Here is a 19,392-nt window from a genome sequence, read left to right on the forward strand (position 1 = left end):
AATGAACACTTTTACCTTTATTGAAGAGTTCCTTGTTGTTCTTTTACTTTCTGTTCTGTACAGCAGTGATCCCCAAACATGGGTCCGTGGGTCATTTGGTACCGGGCCGCACAGAAAGAAAAAATAATTTCCATTATTATTGTTATTATTTTTTTAATGTTTTATTTTGAAAAGTGTCCGGATTCTCTCTGTTACATCCGTCTCACTTGACGCATGTCCATTGTGCGTGTGCTAACTTTATCTCATGCCGCACAGATAGACTACTACTGTATTTTTACCATTTTTCTTTCACCTCATATTTGGTGTCAAATGCTGATACTATGTGGGAATGCATAAAGATGAGTTTTGATGACTTATTGAGTGCTAATGTGCACATTTGTCTCAAGTTAATTCATGCTAGCACACTGCCTTGTACCACACACGTCAGACAGCCATGTAATAATCTCTCTGGATAAACTCAAGGATTGAACTGGTGAATGGTGGGATTCATTTTATGCTTTTAATTTGATGTCATTCATGTCTCAGTTTGACAAAATACATAATAAATAAGATAAATTAGATCGCTATACTGTACGAAACCCCTCCCCCCCCGCGGTTCGTGGGAGATTTGTGGGAACACAAGCCGGTCCGCGAGTCAAAAAACATTGGTGACTATTGATGTACAGTACTTCCTTGCGGTGGCTATTGTCTCACCAATGTCACATTACTGACACCTAGTGACCAGTATAGAATACTACCTACCATCACAACATCTGTGAATGCATCTTCTGAATGCCTTATATTTATATTTTACTTCATGTAGCCATTTTTATGCTTGAACATGCTTTAAAAATAGCTAAAATTTGCTTAAATCTGCATATTTTTGGACTAATAATAGGCCGTATTCAACCACAAAACAGCATGATTTATTAAGTAATATATTTTGGAAAAACCATGATAGAGTGAAGAATTTGAAAAGCCAAGTGGTGAGGGAAGACTACATCCTACAGTGTTATTCTTCCATCTGACTTATGAATGTGTTTCATGTGAAAGGGTGACATTATTCCATATCGAAAACTACATGTAGAACTTTTAAAAACATTTATTGTCGAGATAAATTAACCATCAAAGTTATCATATATATTTTCCCTCACATTCCATGTTTGTTTCAAATCGAAATGAGTGTCATTTTTGCGTGGCATAGCGTTTTTCCATCAACTTCTCCTCCAAACACTGTATCAAGATTGGGTCCACTTTGGGGTCAAATTTGTTAGCAAACCAGTGGCCATCACTGAGGAGCCAGTGGAGTTCTGCAGTTCCGTAGATGCAAACGCTGCGCATGTGTGTGCCTGTGCACGGTGGGTACAGAGCTCCTTCCAAATAGTTCCACTTAACAAGTCGCGTCTTACTCTTCAAGTCGCTAACATCTGGTTCTGATCGGGAAATGTGTCCTGGCACCCCTGGAAGTCTGACAAGAGTGGCCCAAAAGTGTTCATCAGGTGAGTAAGTGTCCGCTGACCATGCCAGAAAGTCCTTCACCACTTGGTTGCTGCTGATGTAATTCACAAAATCCCATGACAGCACAAAATACGCACTCCCAGTGAACATCATGATCGCGTGAGGAGGAGCATCTTTGGCCACCGTGGTTTTCACAGGAATACGGCGGTACTCGTAAGGCACATTCCTGAGTTCGTGCTTAAAGCTGAAGCGCTGTTTCTTGACTTCACTGGGCTGGCTGGACTCAAGCATGTTCCTGCCTTTCAGCTGCCGTAGCTCCCCCACCAGTTCAGCGTTGGACTTGAGAGGGAAGTCCTGGCCACAGAGGTTGATGACATATTCCCACTTGACCTGCGACCTAAGCAGGTCAAACAGGCAATTGAGGTCAGCATGAAGTCGACTAATGTGGGCGTATTCCACAGATTCCAGTTTGGAGGCAATGAACACGTTGGGCAGACACTGAGCGAGGTTCTTCATGGCCGCAATAAATGCTCGAGTGGACTTTTGGTCGTAGTGAAGACAGTAGATGTTTTGAGGTGCATAGATGGCATGAAGAATCCGTTCCACCATGGGTGCGTTCTTGTGCACCACCAAGGAGTAAGCCAGCGGGAAGCTGTGCTCGACCTCTGATACCGGAATGCCGTCATACATTCTCGTTTTCACAAATGTCTGACAGTCCGAAGTCAAACTCACGGTGCTATAGTCGTCCACGTCAACAATGACTTTTTGTTTCATTTTAAGAGCTTTGCCTATTTCCACGGGGTCTAGCTCGTAGATAGCACTGCAGTTGACGTCATACTGATGGCTGTGAAGTCCAGATAGGCTGAAAGTGATTCCGTAAGGGTGCATGAAGATGCTGTCCTTTACTCTCACCTTGATGTAGACCAGACACACTGCCACCAGGGACACAGAAAACAGGAAACACCTGTGTCTCAGTCTATGTATGCAGCGTCGATATCTTATTTTCATTCTAGAAAAGGTTAAAAAAGAAACACACGTATAAGCATGTGACCGGATAAAGCAGTCGACTGGAGGAGAGAAAGAAGGAAATGGAGTAGAGTGGAAACGCCAAAGTCGTAAAATGTGAATTTCATCCAAAGGTCGGTGCAAAAATATACCTCAAAAGTAGGGCTGCACAAATGCAAAGGAAGAAAAATAAGAAATAAAAAAAAACTATGCAGATTTGATTCAAGGCGGCTGTATGTCACTAGCTCAAGATTACATACATTTTTGTCAACCCAAAAAATGTAAGAACACCAACACCAGGTAGCATATATCACTAATAGGGCTGTCAAAAATAGTGCATTAACGGCGGTCATTTATTATTATTATATATTATGACTTCTTTCTAGTGTTCACATATTATTAACTGAAAACCTGAATAAAAAGCAGGCTTGCGGGCGCCTCATATGGTCGTGGGGGGCTCACCACGTTGATGACCCCTGATTTAGAGTCTCAAATTAACCTAACATGCATGTTTTTGGAGTGTGAGAGGAAGCCGGACTACCTTCGGGTAGATCTTCCGGGTCTCCTGTAACCATTAGGCCACCGTGCAGCCCAAAGAAAAACAGTAAGTGGATCTTTTTATAGGCCGAGTGGTTGCACACACATTGTTGCACTATGCTACATGTTTTATAGAAAGAACTAGATCATTTTGACTTGTACTTGCATGCTGAGAAAGTGTGTGTACTCCTGATATACATGTATAACGAACACAAATACGTACTCATATTTAAAAAAAAAATACATATATAGTAAATATATATACTTTCTATATTTATAGTAGTAGGTAGATCTTTGGGACTTGGTCATTTTAAAAGTAGCTCGCAGGTTAAAAAAGTGTGAGCACCCCTGTTTTAAATCAATGCATGACATATTTGTGGAGTTTAAAACATAGTCCCGGAACATTTCTTTATAATGTGATTAATTTAATAGCAATATTTCTTGTCTGCTAGTTTGTTTTCCACACACTGTAAATATAAAATACATATAATTCAAACAATGAATTCATTACTGAGTGAGGAAATGCAGAAGGAAAGTAATAACATACCTTGCTCTGTAAAGTTGTCGAGGAGGACTTCTTCAACAATACTGCTGTACAATGACATGAAAATAATAGAAATTGTAAGTAATGGTTTATTACAATCACTTCAGCGCTAACCTCAGAGGTTTTTGCGTAACTTTGATAACTTTCATAATTTTTTCCAGAACTCATTTTTCAATTGGTTGCATACAAGCAAAGTCAAAGTCATCAAAGTAATCCCCCCGTGGACCAGGTGGGAGTTCATACATTATAACGATCTGTACAACATCAAATTAAAAGCACAAAATGAATGCAGACCCACCATCCACTTGTACAAGTGTGCTAGCATGAATTAACTTCAGATAAATGTGCACATTAGCACTCAATAAGTCATCAAAACTTACCTTTATGCATTCCCACATAGTATCAGCATTTGACACCAAATATGAGGTGATAGAAAAACAGTAAAAATACAGTATAGTAGTCTATCTGTGCGGCATGAGAGAAAGTTAGCGCACGCACGATGGTCAAACAAAGTGGGGACGGGTCGCCACTTGCAACAAACAACATAAAAGTGACAAAACTATGAGATTTGTCACTGTATATTATTTTTTAAATAAAATAATGGCCTCTGTGTAGGCTCTCAGTCATACAGGAGTTGTCCATCGATAAAATAATGGCCCTTATTTCCGAAATTGATATGCATTTACATAAAATTAGACAGAGTTATATACCAGTGTATTTTTTCCTTGATTATTGCACCTGAAAGCTTCCCGCGGTCCAGTTCGGCCCCACCCATGGACGGGTACTGGGCCGCGGCCCAGTGGTTGGGGACCCCTGATCTAAAGTAGTGTTATAACACTATTCCATGAAAGGTGAGCCATGTGAACCAAAGATTCAGAAGTGAAAGTTTTCTTCAATGATATGATACGCAATGCAAGGTTTGAACAAATGGTTGTGTTGTGTTACAACTGACTGTTGTGAGGTTTGGATCGAGAAAGTTGAGCGAGAACTTCTGAGGTTAGCGTCAAAGTGATTGTAACGGTAATGGTTTATGTGTTTCCGACGTGCTTTATAACAAGTTAAAGAACATAACATGATGGTTTAATGAACTGTCAGTGAATTGTTTTTTTTATTTAATCCTACAACTTCTTCAAAGCTGTTACACATAATTCATTCACACCGCGGACACATGCGGGCATTTAATATCGTTTGTGATTACATTTACAACCCCTGGCAAAAATGATGGAATCACCAGTCTCGGAGGATGTTCATTCAGTTGTTTAAATTTGTAGAAAAAAAGCAGATCACAGACATGACACAAAACTAAAGTCATTTCAAATGGCAACTTTCTGGCTTTAAGAAACACTAAAAGAAATCAAGAAAAAAAGATGTGGTAGTCAGTAACAGTTACTTTTTTAGACCAATCAGAGGGAAAAAATTACGGAATCAGTCACTTCTGAGGAAAAAATTATGGAATCACCCTGTAAATTTCCATTCCCAAAACTAACATCTGCATCAGATTAGATCTGCTGGTTAGTCTGCAGTTAAACAGGAGTGATCACACCTTGGAGAGCTGTTGCACCAAGTAGACTGACATGAATCATGGCTCCGACACAAGAGATGTCAATTGAAACAAAGGAGAGGATTATCTAACTTCTTAAAGAAGGTAAATCATCACGCAATGTTGCAAAAGATGTTGGTTGTTCACAGTCAGCTGTGTCTAACATCTGGACCAAGTACAAACAACATGGGAAGGTTGTTAAAGGCAAGCATACTGGTAGATCAAGGAAGACATCAAAGCGTCAAGACAGAAAACTTAAAGCAATATGTCCTGAAAACAGAAAATGCACAGCAAAACAAATGAGGAACAAATGGGAGGAAACTGGAGTCAAGATTTATGAAGACGACTGCCTGAAGAAAACATGCACATTTCCACAGTCATTGATGATATGGGGCTGCATGTCAGGTAAAGGCACTGGGGAGATGGCTGTCATTACATCTTCAATAAATGCACAAGTTTACGTTGACATTTTGGACACTTTTCCTATCCCATCAATTGAAAGGGCGTTTGGGGATGATGAAATCATTTTTCAGGATGATAATGCATCTTGCCATAGAGCAAAAACTGAAAACATTCCTTGAAGAAAGACACATAAGGTCAATGTCATGGCCTGCAAATAGTCCGGATCTCAATCCAATTGAAAATCTGTGGTGGAAGTTGAAGAAAATGGTCCAACCTGCAAAGCTGATCTGGCAAAAGCAATCAGAGAAAGTCGGAGCCAGATTGATGAAGAGTACTGTTTGTCACTCATTAAGTCCATGCCTCTGAGACTGCCAGCTGTTATAAAAGCCAGAGGTGGTGCAACAAAGTACTAGTGGTGTGTTTGAAGTATTCTTTTGTTGTTTTTTTTTCATGATTCCATAATTTTTTCCCTCTGATTGGTCTAAAAAAGTAACTGTTACTGACTACCACATCTTTTTTTCTTGATTTCTTTTAGTGTTTCTTAAAGCCAGAAAGTTGCCATTTGAAATGACTTTAGTTTTGTGTCATGTCTGTGATCTGCTTTTTTTCTACAAAATTAAACAACTGAATGAACATCTTACGAGACTGGTGATTCCATCATTTTTGCCAGGGGTTGTAGCCATGAGAAAGTTTCAATTCCTGTTGTTAAATGTCACCGTGTTATTCTCGAAAAGGGAAAGAAAAAAAAAGTTGAACGTAGCTTCTGTAGTGAGGAAGGAAGGGCAAAGAAGGAAGGAAAAAAGTCAGCAAAAAATAAGAAAATCGGAGTAAAAAACAACTGACAGAAAAGAGCATCATGCAGCAATGGAGAAGATACAAATGAGAAAGAATAAAAATAAAAATGATTGAGCAAATAAAAGCAAATAGGATAAGAATAAATGGAATGAATAATGAATAGAAATTAAATAAGTTCAATAAGTAAAGCGATTTACCATCAATGTATAAATAAATATGTAAAACATCTGACAGAAAAAATGGTATCATTCATAAATAAATGCTGAATGTAGGTTAAAAAAGGTTTTTAAGACGACAGCAAAAATGTGTGTTTTGTAATAGAGTCAGAAAGCAAATCTTTTGGTTGATTTTATGGACTGTTAGATGGATTCTATTGCTAACACGGTGTGTCCCAGTGCTACGCAAACATTTGGATAACATTACGCACATGCCCGAGTGTGTGTGTGTGTGTGTGTAGTGTCACCTTGCAAGATGCCTGGAGCTGTGACAGCACATTTGGAGGCCAAGCAGCACCAAAGTTCCCCATGAAGAAAGTTTGGACAGAACAGGCTGTATGACTGCACACAGGAACTTGTTCAGGTGGAGTGACTGGGGGAGGGAACGGGGAAGGAGTCCAGGCGGCATCAGTCCGCCCACCGGCCCTCACGATACTAGCATTACACATTCACCACCGCCCTCTTTCTAATGATTAACTATAGCAAGGCTTCTGTTATCTGCAAGACAAGTACATACATCTATTATTTACGCACGAGCTTACTGAGCACACATACTATAGTGTGCACTCTAAAGCCAACATTCTATATCATGCTAAAAATACTCCGTTTGATTTTTTCTGTCAAAGAGGTATTGGTTTTTAATGTTGATTATTGTGTTGTGGTGTTTGCAATGGTGGAGCACAGGGATGTCCACAGTGCGGCCCAGAGGCCATTTTCACTATGTCATGTCAGACATGCCCGACTCCACGCAGTGTGAAGGTAATCTAATGTCATGTCTCATCAATGTAACACACTGACTCAGAATACTACATATATAACATCGCTGGCTTTCTGGAATGGATTAATTGTGTCCATTATTTCTTATGGGAAAAACTGATATGGTTAGAGTATGTTTTGGTTAGAGTCGGACCTTCTGGAATGGATTAATGCAAACCAAGATTCCACTTTACTGTAAAAAAATAAAAAGAGAACTACAAGTGGTCCTCGGTTTATGACGTGATCACATAAGAGCTCCGATTTAAATGTAGTTTTGGTCCATAAACAGGAGACTCACTTGAGAACTAGTCACAGTGTGGTGCGCCACGAAAGAATACACAATGTGCTGAATATTGGCTGCATGTTTCACTTACTGTGGGAACAGAACTCCTACGTAGACTGCGGACCACGAGTATTACACACTTTTCCTTTGTCATCTATAACACAAGGCTAAGGTGTTAAATGATAGCTTAGCATATATCGACTGCCATTGGATTGGTTTAAAGAACCCACGGTGACACGAGTGTAACAAGCACTTTGAAGGTCCCAGTCTCTTCCTTATAAGGCTTTAAGTCTGATTTTAACTTGTTAAGTCCCTAAGCGACACATACTAAACATCCTGGTGTGATGACCATGTGACAGTCATGTGACTGTAGCAGGAAGTGACCGCTTCAAAATGCAGGTCTGGCCTGTGTGCAAACTTCAAGGAAGCAGCTAATTTCAAAGACCTGTTTTTTGATACTACATGTAATTTCAAACACATTTCTTAGGTTCCATGTTTTGATAACATGTCCTAAATTACTTTCAACCTGGTCTGACCATATTTGTTGAAGAAAGTAATATCAAAAAAGTAACAGAAATATTGCTGTAACATACTACATGTCACACCAGGTTTTTAGCCTTAAAATCAGAATGAAGAACCTGATGTGACCCATTTGTCACAATAACAAAAATGCTATTAATCCACCCAATTAATTTAGCTGTTTCAATTATATAAAGATGAAATATGTTCTGCTAATCAATTAAAAGTGTACTGAACAATTAGAAACACAAAATAATGTGAAAGTATTTGGTTTGTGTTACAAAACCGTTTTTGCAAATCTGTACATAATGTTAACACATTTTTATTATCCTATGCAGATCCTACAAAAATGTAAATGTGTTATTCTTGTTATTAAATATTCTATATTTCCGATTTCATTTGTAGTATGAGAAAGAACATACGCTGCACTCCTTATGATGCACTGGAGGCCATTTTGGGAGATGATAGTTACGTGAGGGATGTGACAATCGCTCAGATGAAGACCATGATGACCCTCTTTACAATCCCATAGTCAAGACAGGGAGAGTGACGAGTCAAGTGAGTGTGGTGGTTCGGACAGTAGTGAATCGAGTACACCAGATGATGTACCACAACCAAATGAATTCAGGGCAGCAAAATACATCCGTCCTAGGAAAAAAACAAGAAACTGTCCATAGCCAAAAACAAGGAACTGAAGAAGGAACTGTCCAAGGGAAAAAACTATTTTCTTGGAGGGAGAAACCATTTGAAGCCCCTGAGTGTACATTCAAAGGACCCACTCCAGACAATCTTCAAAATCCTCTGGAGTACTCAGGAAAGTTCATAACACCAGAAATGCTAAGTTACTAAAGGATCAAACAAATTTGTACAGTGTACAAAAATCTCCACATCACAACAATGTTAACACCACTGGAAAAGAACTGGAAATACTGATTGGCCTCTACCTGTGCATGGGTCATTGCCAACTGACGGCAAATCGTGCATACTGGGAAAATGACACAAGGTGTCCCATGGTAGCTGACGTCATGTCACGTAATCGTTTTCAGAACCTGCTGGCAACTCTGCATTTCATTGACAACACTGATGTATCAAACTGGCAAGCCCCAGATTCTAGGCAGAGGTTGCCACTAGCCTCATTCTTTGGCAGGCACAAAGAGGCCGCCCATCACTCAATGCCACATTTCTACCACCACTACTGCCCAAGAGGGTTCGTGTTGGAGATCCAGATGATCTTCGCACTGACCAAGTCGTACAATGGTCTTTAAAATGTGACAAACATGGCTGCTGCAAAAACTCTGCAAAGTCAATGCAACCACCACTCTATGTGAGAAATGTGATGTGCGTCTTTGCTTCACTGAGAAACGAAACTGTTTCAAGTCTTACCATCTGACTTAGGCTAAATGGCTGAAGAGACTTACCAGACATAAGAACTGAGAAAATGTTTTGGACAAGGTGCTGATGATACAACAGTTTCATTTCTCTTCAGCGTTTACGTTTTTTTGCACAATTTATGTTTGTAGGTCTGCAGCTATGGTAGCTTATTGCAAATGTCCCCAAATAAGCAGTGTTATTTATTTTTGATGCATTTGGCATATTTTGTGATGCAAAGCAAAACTGATGAAGAAGTTGCCATTGAAGTCACAGTTTTTACATGTTATGGAAATACAAATAAAAAGGCAGTTTTGTGGCCCCAAGCAGTAAAAAATAGTGATTGGAAAATGAAGCTTCATGAAGCACTTGTGATATTTTTTTTTAAATTCCACAGCATCTTTAAACCAAGAGTGCCATATAGAGGAGTCAAAAAATATCACAAGTGCTTATGAAGCTTCATTTGTCCATCCATCACTCGTAAAAAACATCAGGTTTACTTATTTTCAAAGAAGGAATATGTTCACCACTAACCACTAACAAAGTAACAAATATGTAACAACACAGATCTTTGGGAATAAAATGTGTTATTCTGAAAAAAATGTGTTCTATGTGGTCCACTTGGCCTGTGGTATAGCCCAGATAATTTTCCTTTAAGGATAAATGGGTCTGGCTTCTTATGGGTTAAGTACTGTATCTTAGTTCTCTGCATACTTTTTTTGTCATACATTTTTCTGTATGCGACCCTCAGTGGAGAAGGTTTGGCCACCCCTGGTGTGGAACTTTACTTTACTGCATTAGATTTTGTAATAGTTGTCTTATTTAGCCAACAGCAGCGAAAGCAAACAAAAGCACAGCTAAAGTAACTGTACAAAAACTTTATTGAATGACTTCCGTGTACTGACAAATGTCTATTAGGTTTCACATTTCTTCACAGTGGAAAAAGTCAAATGAGGGTATGACTGAATATGGCCAATACACATTTAACAGCTAAAGTGTGAAATGTGAAGTAAAAGCAGTATATAACTCCAATGAACATTTCTTACTACTTTTCAGTTAGGGTTTGTCAAACTTGGGGATGCTGGAGAAATTGTCATTACAATTGCGGAGCGTCACTCTGTAACAGCCTCTTCCAATAGCTGTCGATGACAGCGTTTGGTATCAGCTCTTCATCAGACACCAAATAAACTGTCCTGATTGCCGTTAGATGATTCAGACCTGACACTGCAAAATAATGAACATATTTAATACCTATTTAACAGAAACAGACAATGAGTTTTAATGCAGCTGTCAGCCTTGGTGTTGAAAGAACCTCCAGATGGAAGACATGTCATTAATAATGAACGTATTGAAACCCACACTCCACTAACGGGGGGCTTGCTTTTTCTAACTATGTGGCGTTGAGCTAAAGGAAGTGCCAACGACAGGAAATGAGTGGAGCAGCCAGGGTAAAATATGCCAGGAGATAGGGAGAACAGACCTGTGGTCAGTGTTTCCTGAGTAGAACCATGACTGTAATGTTGGACATCCACCTCTGATGTGCCTTTATCAGCCACGTTTTGGAAGTAAGACAAGGGTTTGCATTGGAACATCACCTAGCAAAAGAGAAATATGAGAAACACCTATTAACACCAACAAGCTGTTCATAAAGAATAATGGTATGGCATAGTCATGGTACGTACTTAGGTTTTAAGCCCTACAGTAAAGGAACAAATTGCAAAACATAAAACTGCTGTGTAAACAACTTGAATGATTTTCAATATAGCACAAAAATGCTAACTGCTAGCAGGCAATTCTACAATCAATACAATTTTCAAATAAAAATAAATACGTATGAAATGATAAAAAAAAATAGTTTAACCGAGTTGAAACAGAGCTGATTTGGTTTTTATGTCTTGACTACAAATGACAATAAAGCCGTATGCGTGCAAATCTTTCTTTCCGTGGCAATCTTGTACATCACTGAATAATGCTGCAGAACAATGCCGCCAACCACCCCTCTAATCTACCAATGAAAGCACACTCGAGGCTAAGCAAAGGACTTTATAACAACACTAACATTTCAAGCAAGGCGCTTTTGATAAAATAATGAGGGGAAGTGCTGCACATGCTTGTGCCCAGCTTTTCAATGTTGTACCTGTCATGAGCTGTGGTGCTACTTTGCTGCCCCCTATTTGTCATCTGTTGCAGTGCACTGCTGTCTAGCTTGGGAGGACCTCATCACACACCTGCAAGCAATTACACCTGGACTACTTCAGCCCGGTTGAAGTAGTTGCCACTTGTTGCCAGATTGACCTACGCCTACTTCCTGCTCCTCCCGACTCGCTTACCTAGCTTTCTGGTCGTTACTATCTGTACTGAGGGTTATTATATTTTCTCCAGCAGCAGCGTTTTAGGTTGCACTTTGGTTTTGCCTCCTGCCTGTTCCTCAGCAGCGACCTAGCTTGTACTGGTATTCCTGCTTGGGTTACAGCAGTGAAGTTTTGTTAGTCTTTCTCTCCTGCTAATTGGTTGGCCATGGTTAGCAGCGCCTTTTGTCTCGTTTTCCTGGCACCCTTTTTCTGTGTTTTTATATGGACTGTAATGATAATACATTTTTTGTCACACTGACTTTCGCCTCTCTGCATCTTGGGGTCCTGATTACTGGCGTTCCGTCACCCGTGATAAAACAATATGGTCACGATGCACCCCGCAGAGCTTTAGCATTTTCGGTCCTTCCTGGTTCTCAGCAGCGACTTAGCTTGTACTGGGATTCCTGCTTGGGTTACAGCAGTGAATTTTTATTAGTCTTTTTCTCCTGCTAATTCCGTGGTTAGCAGCGCCTTTTGTCTAGTTTTCCTGGCACCCTTTTTCCATGGCTAGGCTTGGTAGTTTTGATTAGACTTTGCTTTTGTGCTTACTGTTTCTGTGTTTTTGTATGGACTGAAGATACATTTTTTGTTACACTGACTTTTGCATCAGTGCCTTTTGTCTCGTTTTCCTGGCACCCTTTTTCTGTGGCTAGGCCCGATAGTTTTGGTTGCACTTTGCTTTAGTGCTTATTGTTTCTGTGTTTTTATATGGACTGTAAAGATAATACATTTTTTGTTACACTGACTTTTGCCTCTCTGCATCTTGGGGTCCTAATTACTGGCGTTTCACCACCCGTGACTGTACCCCCACAGATCCTGTGAACCCTAAACACATTACAGTACATTTTAAATATAAATACATAACACAGACTCACACGTTAGCAATGACAGCGTATGTCCTGCGGTGGCTATTGTTTCATCAATGTAACATTACTGACACCTAGTGGCCAGTGTAGAAAACCGTTTGTGGTTAAGGGGATACTCACAATGCACTTCAATCGCTTTATTAACAAGCAGATAATACATAAGTGAACATTCACACAGGAGTTGCTGTCGGCCACAACTCAGGCCAGTCACTCGCACTGTCCACACTGGTAGCACTCAGCTAAATAAAGTCAACTTTAGCACACACGTCACTTCCCAGGCCTCGCCCATTTAAGTCACAGATATTACACTACAGGCCATAGTCAACCACAAAACGGTGATCATTTATTATTTTGAAAACCGGTGATAGCGTGAAGCAATGTTCCCTCTAATTTTTCAAATGTCTGAGCATACAAACAAACGACCTGAGCATTCCTTGGATCTCTGTGAGCGCCATCAGAAGTGCACACTTGTAGTGTCCCACCCGTCCAAAACCTGAGAACTTGAGGTAGTCCAACTTCCATTCTGTGGTATTTTGTATATGAGTGGGTTCAAAAGGTCAGCAAGGCGTATTTCACAAAGTAGCTTTCGTTTTGGTCCACCTCAGACAAAACAAGTCGTGGAACTATCTCATCCAATTAATGATCTAAATCTTGCAGGGAACACCTAGTTTATCATTTCATTTTCCATTTCTTTTCTTTTTTTTACCATTTATTTTGTTAATTATGTCTACTGTTATTTCCTTATTTCCTTTCTGTTTTGCAGCAGCCCGTTCTGGTACTATTTCATTCTGGAAATGTACTTGAAAGTGATGACACATTTGCTGTATATGTTTACTTTTGTCTAAAAAAAATGAAAATAATAAAAAAAGTCAACTGAAAGAATCAACTACCTTCTGGTCCCTTCGGCATCATTTGTGCAAACTTGGCGTAACTCTTCCTGTATCCTGTAAGTCCAGCCATCAAAATAAAAGCACGCCAGTACCACATGCACGGTTAAGCCACTTATTTAGTCCACACTCTTCACTCAGAAAATTGATTCAGAGCAACCCTCATTTGAAAAAGAAAAAATGTCATAACTATTCAACTCTTGTTCTTTTGTTCCCACATACTCTGACAGCCAGTACACCTTAGAGGACTTTTTTTTTTTTTACTTTAGCTTGGTGCGTGGCTGTGGCACTGCCCGTTTGTTTCGCTATTATACGGGGTTAGCAAGCAGTATTTAGCTCCCCTGCTCCAGTAGCTATACGCTAACCTGCAAAACAGCGGCATGTAACGCACCGTTAATGAATTGATTGGCTGCGTAAGTAAATACGTGCCAACAGGCTCTCATTATTGGCTGGACAGTGTTCGTCTTTGTGTTGTTTCCGCTTGTAGTCGCCTGTCACTCACAGAGTTGCATTGCAAAATGGTACAGAATAAATGATGTGTTTATTATATTTACATTTCAGGCTGTATTTTATTTTGCAGCGCAGCAAGGACTTCTTTTGCGCTGAGAGCACAAGATCAGTGCGCAATTGTGCACGTGCGCAGCTTAGAGGCAACATTGGCGTGAAGCCACAAAATTTGAAGTGGAAAGGGGACACATTACTTGACTAGTACATCTTGGGCAGACTTGGCCACCATGTTAGTAGGCAGGATGCAGATACAGTGCACGCTGAAGAAGTCCTCGGCATGCTGCTCAGCGATTAATTGCTGGAATCAGGTCCGCTTCTTGCTATAAGCGAACTAGGCAATTGTCTAGGGCCCCCAAGCCAACAGGGGGCCCCGGTGTTTCTTTAGGTCGATCGTCCATTTTAGTGGCTCTTGGATGGTCTGCAGTTTGGCTATGAGCATTAAGGTTAAGACTTCTCCATCCACCCACTGCAATTGGTTATGAACTGTTCAGTTTTTTAGGAATTTCACCAGCATGAACTTGAAAAGGCCGAGAAGAGCTCAGAGAACGCTTTATCAACTCAACTTCAGTAGATTTTCTTAAGTTTTATTTCACACTTCAACTCTTTACAGGAGCATGGGTTAGGTTGATAACCTTTGAATCAAAGAGCAATATCAAAGTATCAAAGTCGTAACTTAGGAGGTCTCTCCAGTCTTCTCTTATTACAGCCATTTGAATAGTCATCGTAGTTCTTTGTTACTGCTAGATTTCCCAATTGTTTACTTTGTACAACCACCTAGTATCATATAAAGCATGCCATCGTTATATCACATGGGTATTAAATACCGTAAATCACGGTGTATAAACCGCGTTTTTTTTCCACCGGTAAGACGCAAAAAATTGGGGTGCGGTTTATACACGACGACAAGTCTGTGACCAGACAGAAATTGACCAGACGCAGATTTTAGAATAGCCGTCTGTGGGTCAGACAGTTGCTTTGACTTTAGCGCCCTCTGCTGTACAGTTGCTGAAAATGCAATTCCTTTGTCACTTATCTGACTGCTGTGTGTCTGTATTTTCACAGAGTGAAACGATCTCTATATACACTGAAGCTAACCTAAGCTTCCATTAAAACATTGCAGATTATTTAAAATACAATACAACGTTGGAGTTTATTCAAATTCACACTGGAGCAATGCAGTGTTATGTAAAATACATGGATAACTGATCCGCGTGCGCATGCGCAGAACGCCACTCGCGTCACCGCTAAACCAACATTAGCTACCGTTAAATCAAGGCTAAAGCTAAAGCAACGCCGGCTTCAGTGGTGCACTGCTAGGACAACGCCCGTGTTTTCTATTTTTTTTTCCAATTTTGTGACGAGCGATGTCGAAATTCGGCCCCCTCTTCCTACCGGTGTGGAGTCAGTCATCCGGCGCTGGAGAGCGGACGATCATCGGCAAGTTGACGGCAAACTTTTCTTACATGAATTCCATTGCAGATGAATTGATGGACGGCAGATTTCTCCTTTCTTCTTCTTTCTGAAATTGCTTAGTACCTTTACGCATGTTGATTTGAGATGAAAGAGTGGGCAGGCATTTATGAACTAAAATTTTTTTTTTCCCCTGCCATGAGCCTGAAAATGGGGGTGCGGTTAATACACGGGGGCGGTTTATACACCGTGATTTACGGTAAGTCATCATTGCCATCATAATTTTTTATCTGGGGTTTGAAAGACACACACATTTAGCATCAAAATTGTCCTAACGATTGTAAGAATTGCCATGCTTTTTGATGAATACGCATAGTCATGTGATGCTTATTTTTCACAAATAAGCCAAATTTGACTGAACACCTCCCACTTGACCTCCTGGTTCTTGAAGCCAAGGAGGTCACACCAGATTTTTACTAGTTTTTCAACCTTCAAGTTAGAAAATTGCCTGGCTTTCTCTCGGCTTGCCCTAGTAGAAGTTTGTTGGCACTGGCATTTACACGCAATTCCTGGCTTGGTATCCTTTTGTATATTGTATATTGTAAAGTTTCTCAAGAGACAGTTTGACTGATGTTCATTCCTGTGCTTGCCCAGATTTGGATGAGCTGGTTGGTGATTTGAATCTTCGTCAGCTGAAGGATTCATTGGATTCAATGGATCTTTGCAAATGTATGGGCTTCGACCCCACACATTAAAAGCTCAGTATCTTCATCTTGGTAGGGCGCCGACCTATTGAAGGTTGCGTTCGGAATACCTGTTTTGAGTAGAAAAAAGACGGGGTCTTCCAGAGCGTCTTCTCGTTCTTCCACTAGTGATTTGACCTTTTGGGCCATTTCTTTGAGAGAAACTGCCTCCCACTTTGGTTGAATGCATATTTGTTTCCCTTTCATTTTGGACAATTCTGAGAATGGGATTTCATTCGATCTTCCTTGCCAGTCTGGTATTGTGAAAACTTGTGTGGAGTGTGATTTGTGCAAGCTGCACATATTCCTCAGTTTATTAGTTTATTTTCCTGAAGGCTTGTCATCTTTGTTTGAGAGAACAAAGATTTCCTAGCCTTTTGGAGCTTTGGTGTACCCCTTCCTCCTCCGACTTTGGCCTGATCGGGCTCAAGGCCTAAGGGAGAAACATCCCTCTTTTAGCATCTTTTTGGTTTTGACAAGATCCTCTCGACCGTTGGGAGAGGTTGAGATTTTTCAAGAACCTTGTGTTCTTGGACTATTTCTTGAAGTTCCTCCTGTCCGTTGGGAGAAATTGGGAGAGTCAAGCTATTGGATTCTTCGAGAACCTTGTGTTCTTGAAGTAGTCAGATTGTCAAAATAGTTTCTTGACCCTTGGGAGAGATCAAGATTCAAGATTCAAGAGTTTTATTGTCATATGCACAGTAAGACAGGTAGTTATACTATGCAATGAAATTCTTATTCTGTTCATTCTCCCAAAAAAGAAAGAAAACACAAGAAAATGAATAAGAACAGAAGAAACATTAACACCAATAAAAGAAGAAACATTAATAACAATAAATTAAGCAACAACAGAAGAGACATTAATACAAATAAATAAATAAATATATATATAGTGTTATGAGTGTGTGCGTGTGTTGCGTGCGACATCAAGATATCAAATACTTCAAAAACCTTGTATTCTTTAACTAGTTCTCGAGAGGTCGTCAGCATGGTTGTCTTCAAGAACCTTGTTGTTCCGGAAGTATGTGTGTTTTACATATGTGTGTTTGGACTCTCCCACAAGACAAGGTTCTTCTTGACGGTCTTCACTCGCCGCGGAGCTAAGAAGCCTTCGCCATGGCCAATTAGTAGTTCAACTTCCTTGGGTCTTCTTAATTCCTCTGGTGGAACATCGGGGAAGAATTTTACAAATCCTCGGATCCAATACTGTTTTGAACTTTGGTAATTTTGTCAAGGCCATAGCATTGCAGTGCATACATTCTTGTTCCTCCGAACATCTTGATTCGCAGCTTGATGCAGTATTTCTTCGTTTTTACTGTCGTGACGACACCCCCCACACCATGCATGGCGATAGTCACATTGTAGCCCTTTAATCCTACCCTGTGGGCAGCTTTGTGGGTGATGTAGTTTGTATCTGACCCAAGATCGACAAGTGTCCCCAGTTTCTCGTACTTGTTTGTAGTTACTTCTAACAACATCAACAGGACTGTCTTAGTGCCTGACCTATTTGTGAAAGCCTTTTTGGTTTCTTTGGCACCCTGGAGTGACACAAACTTTCTGGCCTCCTCAATGTCTTCAAGCGACAAGTTTGACCAGACTTTCTTCAGGTTGCTGATGGTGGCGGCAATGTGTCTGAGAAACGTTTTCTCACACCACTCTCATCGTGGCATTTCAGACACAGTTTGCAGGCCCCTAGATCTGTGACTGCTGCTCTCTTTTCATGCAGTCCAAGTCCCCTAAACTTCCTTCAGAAGAAGATCTTGTCTTGATGTCGACCTTCCCCGCACACGATGCAAGTGCTCTCTGGGTCCTTTAGTGAGGTTGATGTTTTGGTAAATGCTTGCTGTCTCTCAAAGGGGAAGTTGGACTTCCTAAAGCAATGCACATTGCGTTAATGGGCGTTTTCAAGAACGTTTTCTTGATCCTTCGGGGAATGATTACAACTTGCTGAACTCGTTGGATGTTGTAACACCGTTTATCGGTTTCCTTTGAAAATTTAGCCAATCCTTCAGAATGTAGGGAATGGAGGTGGGTAGCTTTCCACTGATTGACTGGCTTTTCTACTGCACCAGCGTTTCCCATTTCCGTTAAATCTGTCAGGACCTTTTGTAATGAGCTCAATGACTTGCCTTGGGTTGTTTTCCTTTATGGGAGGCAGTCCTTGCAGTTCAGTTCAGATCATCAAGATGTTTTCTGGCAAAATGGAGACCACCCTTAATGTTCTTTTTGTTCAGAAGTGGTTTTCGTCTTGGAACTCTGCAATGCAGGCTGTTTTTGCCCAGTGTATTTCTTATGGTGGAGTCATAGTAATAGAGAACATACAAATCCTTTATTTTTAAAATCACAGATATTAAAATTTGCTGATTTAGTAAATTTTCAAACAGCTAAAATAATACATGAAGTTAACAATAACTTGTTACCCAAAAACGTCATACAGTATTTCTCAACAAAAGAGGAGAAATATGATATTAGAGGAAAATTAAGCTTAAAACACTTATATGCGAGAACTACACTGAAATCCCACAGCATTTCAGTATGCGGAATCAAATTATGGAACGGATTGAGTGAGGAACTCAAACAATGTACCAAGATGAGCAAATTCAAAAAACAATACGAGCAGTTGATGTTTGCTAAATATAAGGCAGAAAAGTTTTGATTATTATACTTATTGTTCTCTCATGCTTGTTTTTTATTTGTCATTATTTATTTATTATTAAACTGATTGTTATATGAAAAATATTACATTGAATTCAGGAAGTGAATAATAAGTACTGTACAAGATGTGGAATGGATGGGGGGTAGGAATAAATAAACTTTGCTTCTTCCTACTCCTTTTGGACATGTGGAACTGTGAAAGGATGATTCATTGCTTAATGAATGTATTCCATTGTAATCTTTATGCATGTTCAAAAAAGATAAACCAAACCAAACCAAAAGTCAAATAAGAAAATGAAAGTATACCTAATGAATGACAATATTCACGTGTGTATACCTAATTAACAATATAAATGGTAAAGCAGAAAAAAATGGTAAATTAAATTATAAACTAGGGATTTTCTACAAGATTCAAATGGTTAACTGTATAAGATCATGGCTAGTTTTGTCTGAGGATGAGAATAAAGAAAACTACATGGTGGAATCCTCTTTGCCATCTGTTTGAAACCACTCATATACAAAACATGACAGAATGGAAGTTCTCATTTCTCAGGTTTCGGACAGGTGTGACG

At 39.9% G+C, this 19,392-nt stretch overlaps 2 protein-coding genes across 4 annotated transcripts in view; both read right to left on the reverse strand.

The window, feature by feature from the left end:
* Positions 1-720: 720 nt before the first annotated feature.
* Positions 721-7,861, reverse strand: LOC129180490 (beta-1,3-galactosyl-O-glycosyl-glycoprotein beta-1,6-N-acetylglucosaminyltransferase 4-like). 2 transcript variants are annotated; one of them, XM_054775016.1, is made up of 4 exons: positions 7,606-7,861; positions 6,724-6,973; positions 3,527-3,567; positions 721-2,446 (listed from the first exon to the last, which is right to left on the reverse strand). In XM_054775016.1, exon 4 carries the CDS (start codon positions 2,443-2,445, stop codon positions 1,165-1,167), a length of 1,281 nt encoding a protein of 426 aa, XP_054630991.1. In that variant the 5' UTR covers position 2,446; positions 3,527-3,567; positions 6,724-6,973; positions 7,606-7,861; the 3' UTR covers positions 721-1,164. The 2 variants fall into 2 exon arrangements, with proteins under 2 accessions (XP_054630991.1, XP_054630990.1); XM_054775015.1 differs by having other exon boundaries at positions 3,527-3,570.
* Positions 7,862-10,357: 2,496 nt separating this feature from the next.
* The window catches only part of LOC129180486 (ankyrin repeat domain-containing protein 31-like), a 29,222-nt gene continuing 20,187 nt past the window's right edge, over positions 10,358-19,392 (reverse strand). For both annotated transcript variants that reach the window (XM_054775010.1, XM_054775009.1), the window contains 2 exons: positions 10,882-10,996; positions 10,358-10,625 (listed from right to left, as the gene is read on the reverse strand). In XM_054775010.1, coding sequence (XP_054630985.1) covers positions 10,498-10,625; positions 10,882-10,996 — 243 coding nt within the window. In that variant the 3' untranslated portion in view covers positions 10,358-10,497. The remainder of the gene's footprint in view (positions 10,626-10,881; positions 10,997-19,392) is intronic.

Source organism: Dunckerocampus dactyliophorus, chromosome 4, assembly GCF_027744805.1.
Source record: "Dunckerocampus dactyliophorus isolate RoL2022-P2 chromosome 4, RoL_Ddac_1.1, whole genome shotgun sequence".
In the NCBI taxonomy this organism is placed as follows: domain Eukaryota; kingdom Metazoa; phylum Chordata; class Actinopteri; order Syngnathiformes; family Syngnathidae; genus Dunckerocampus; species Dunckerocampus dactyliophorus.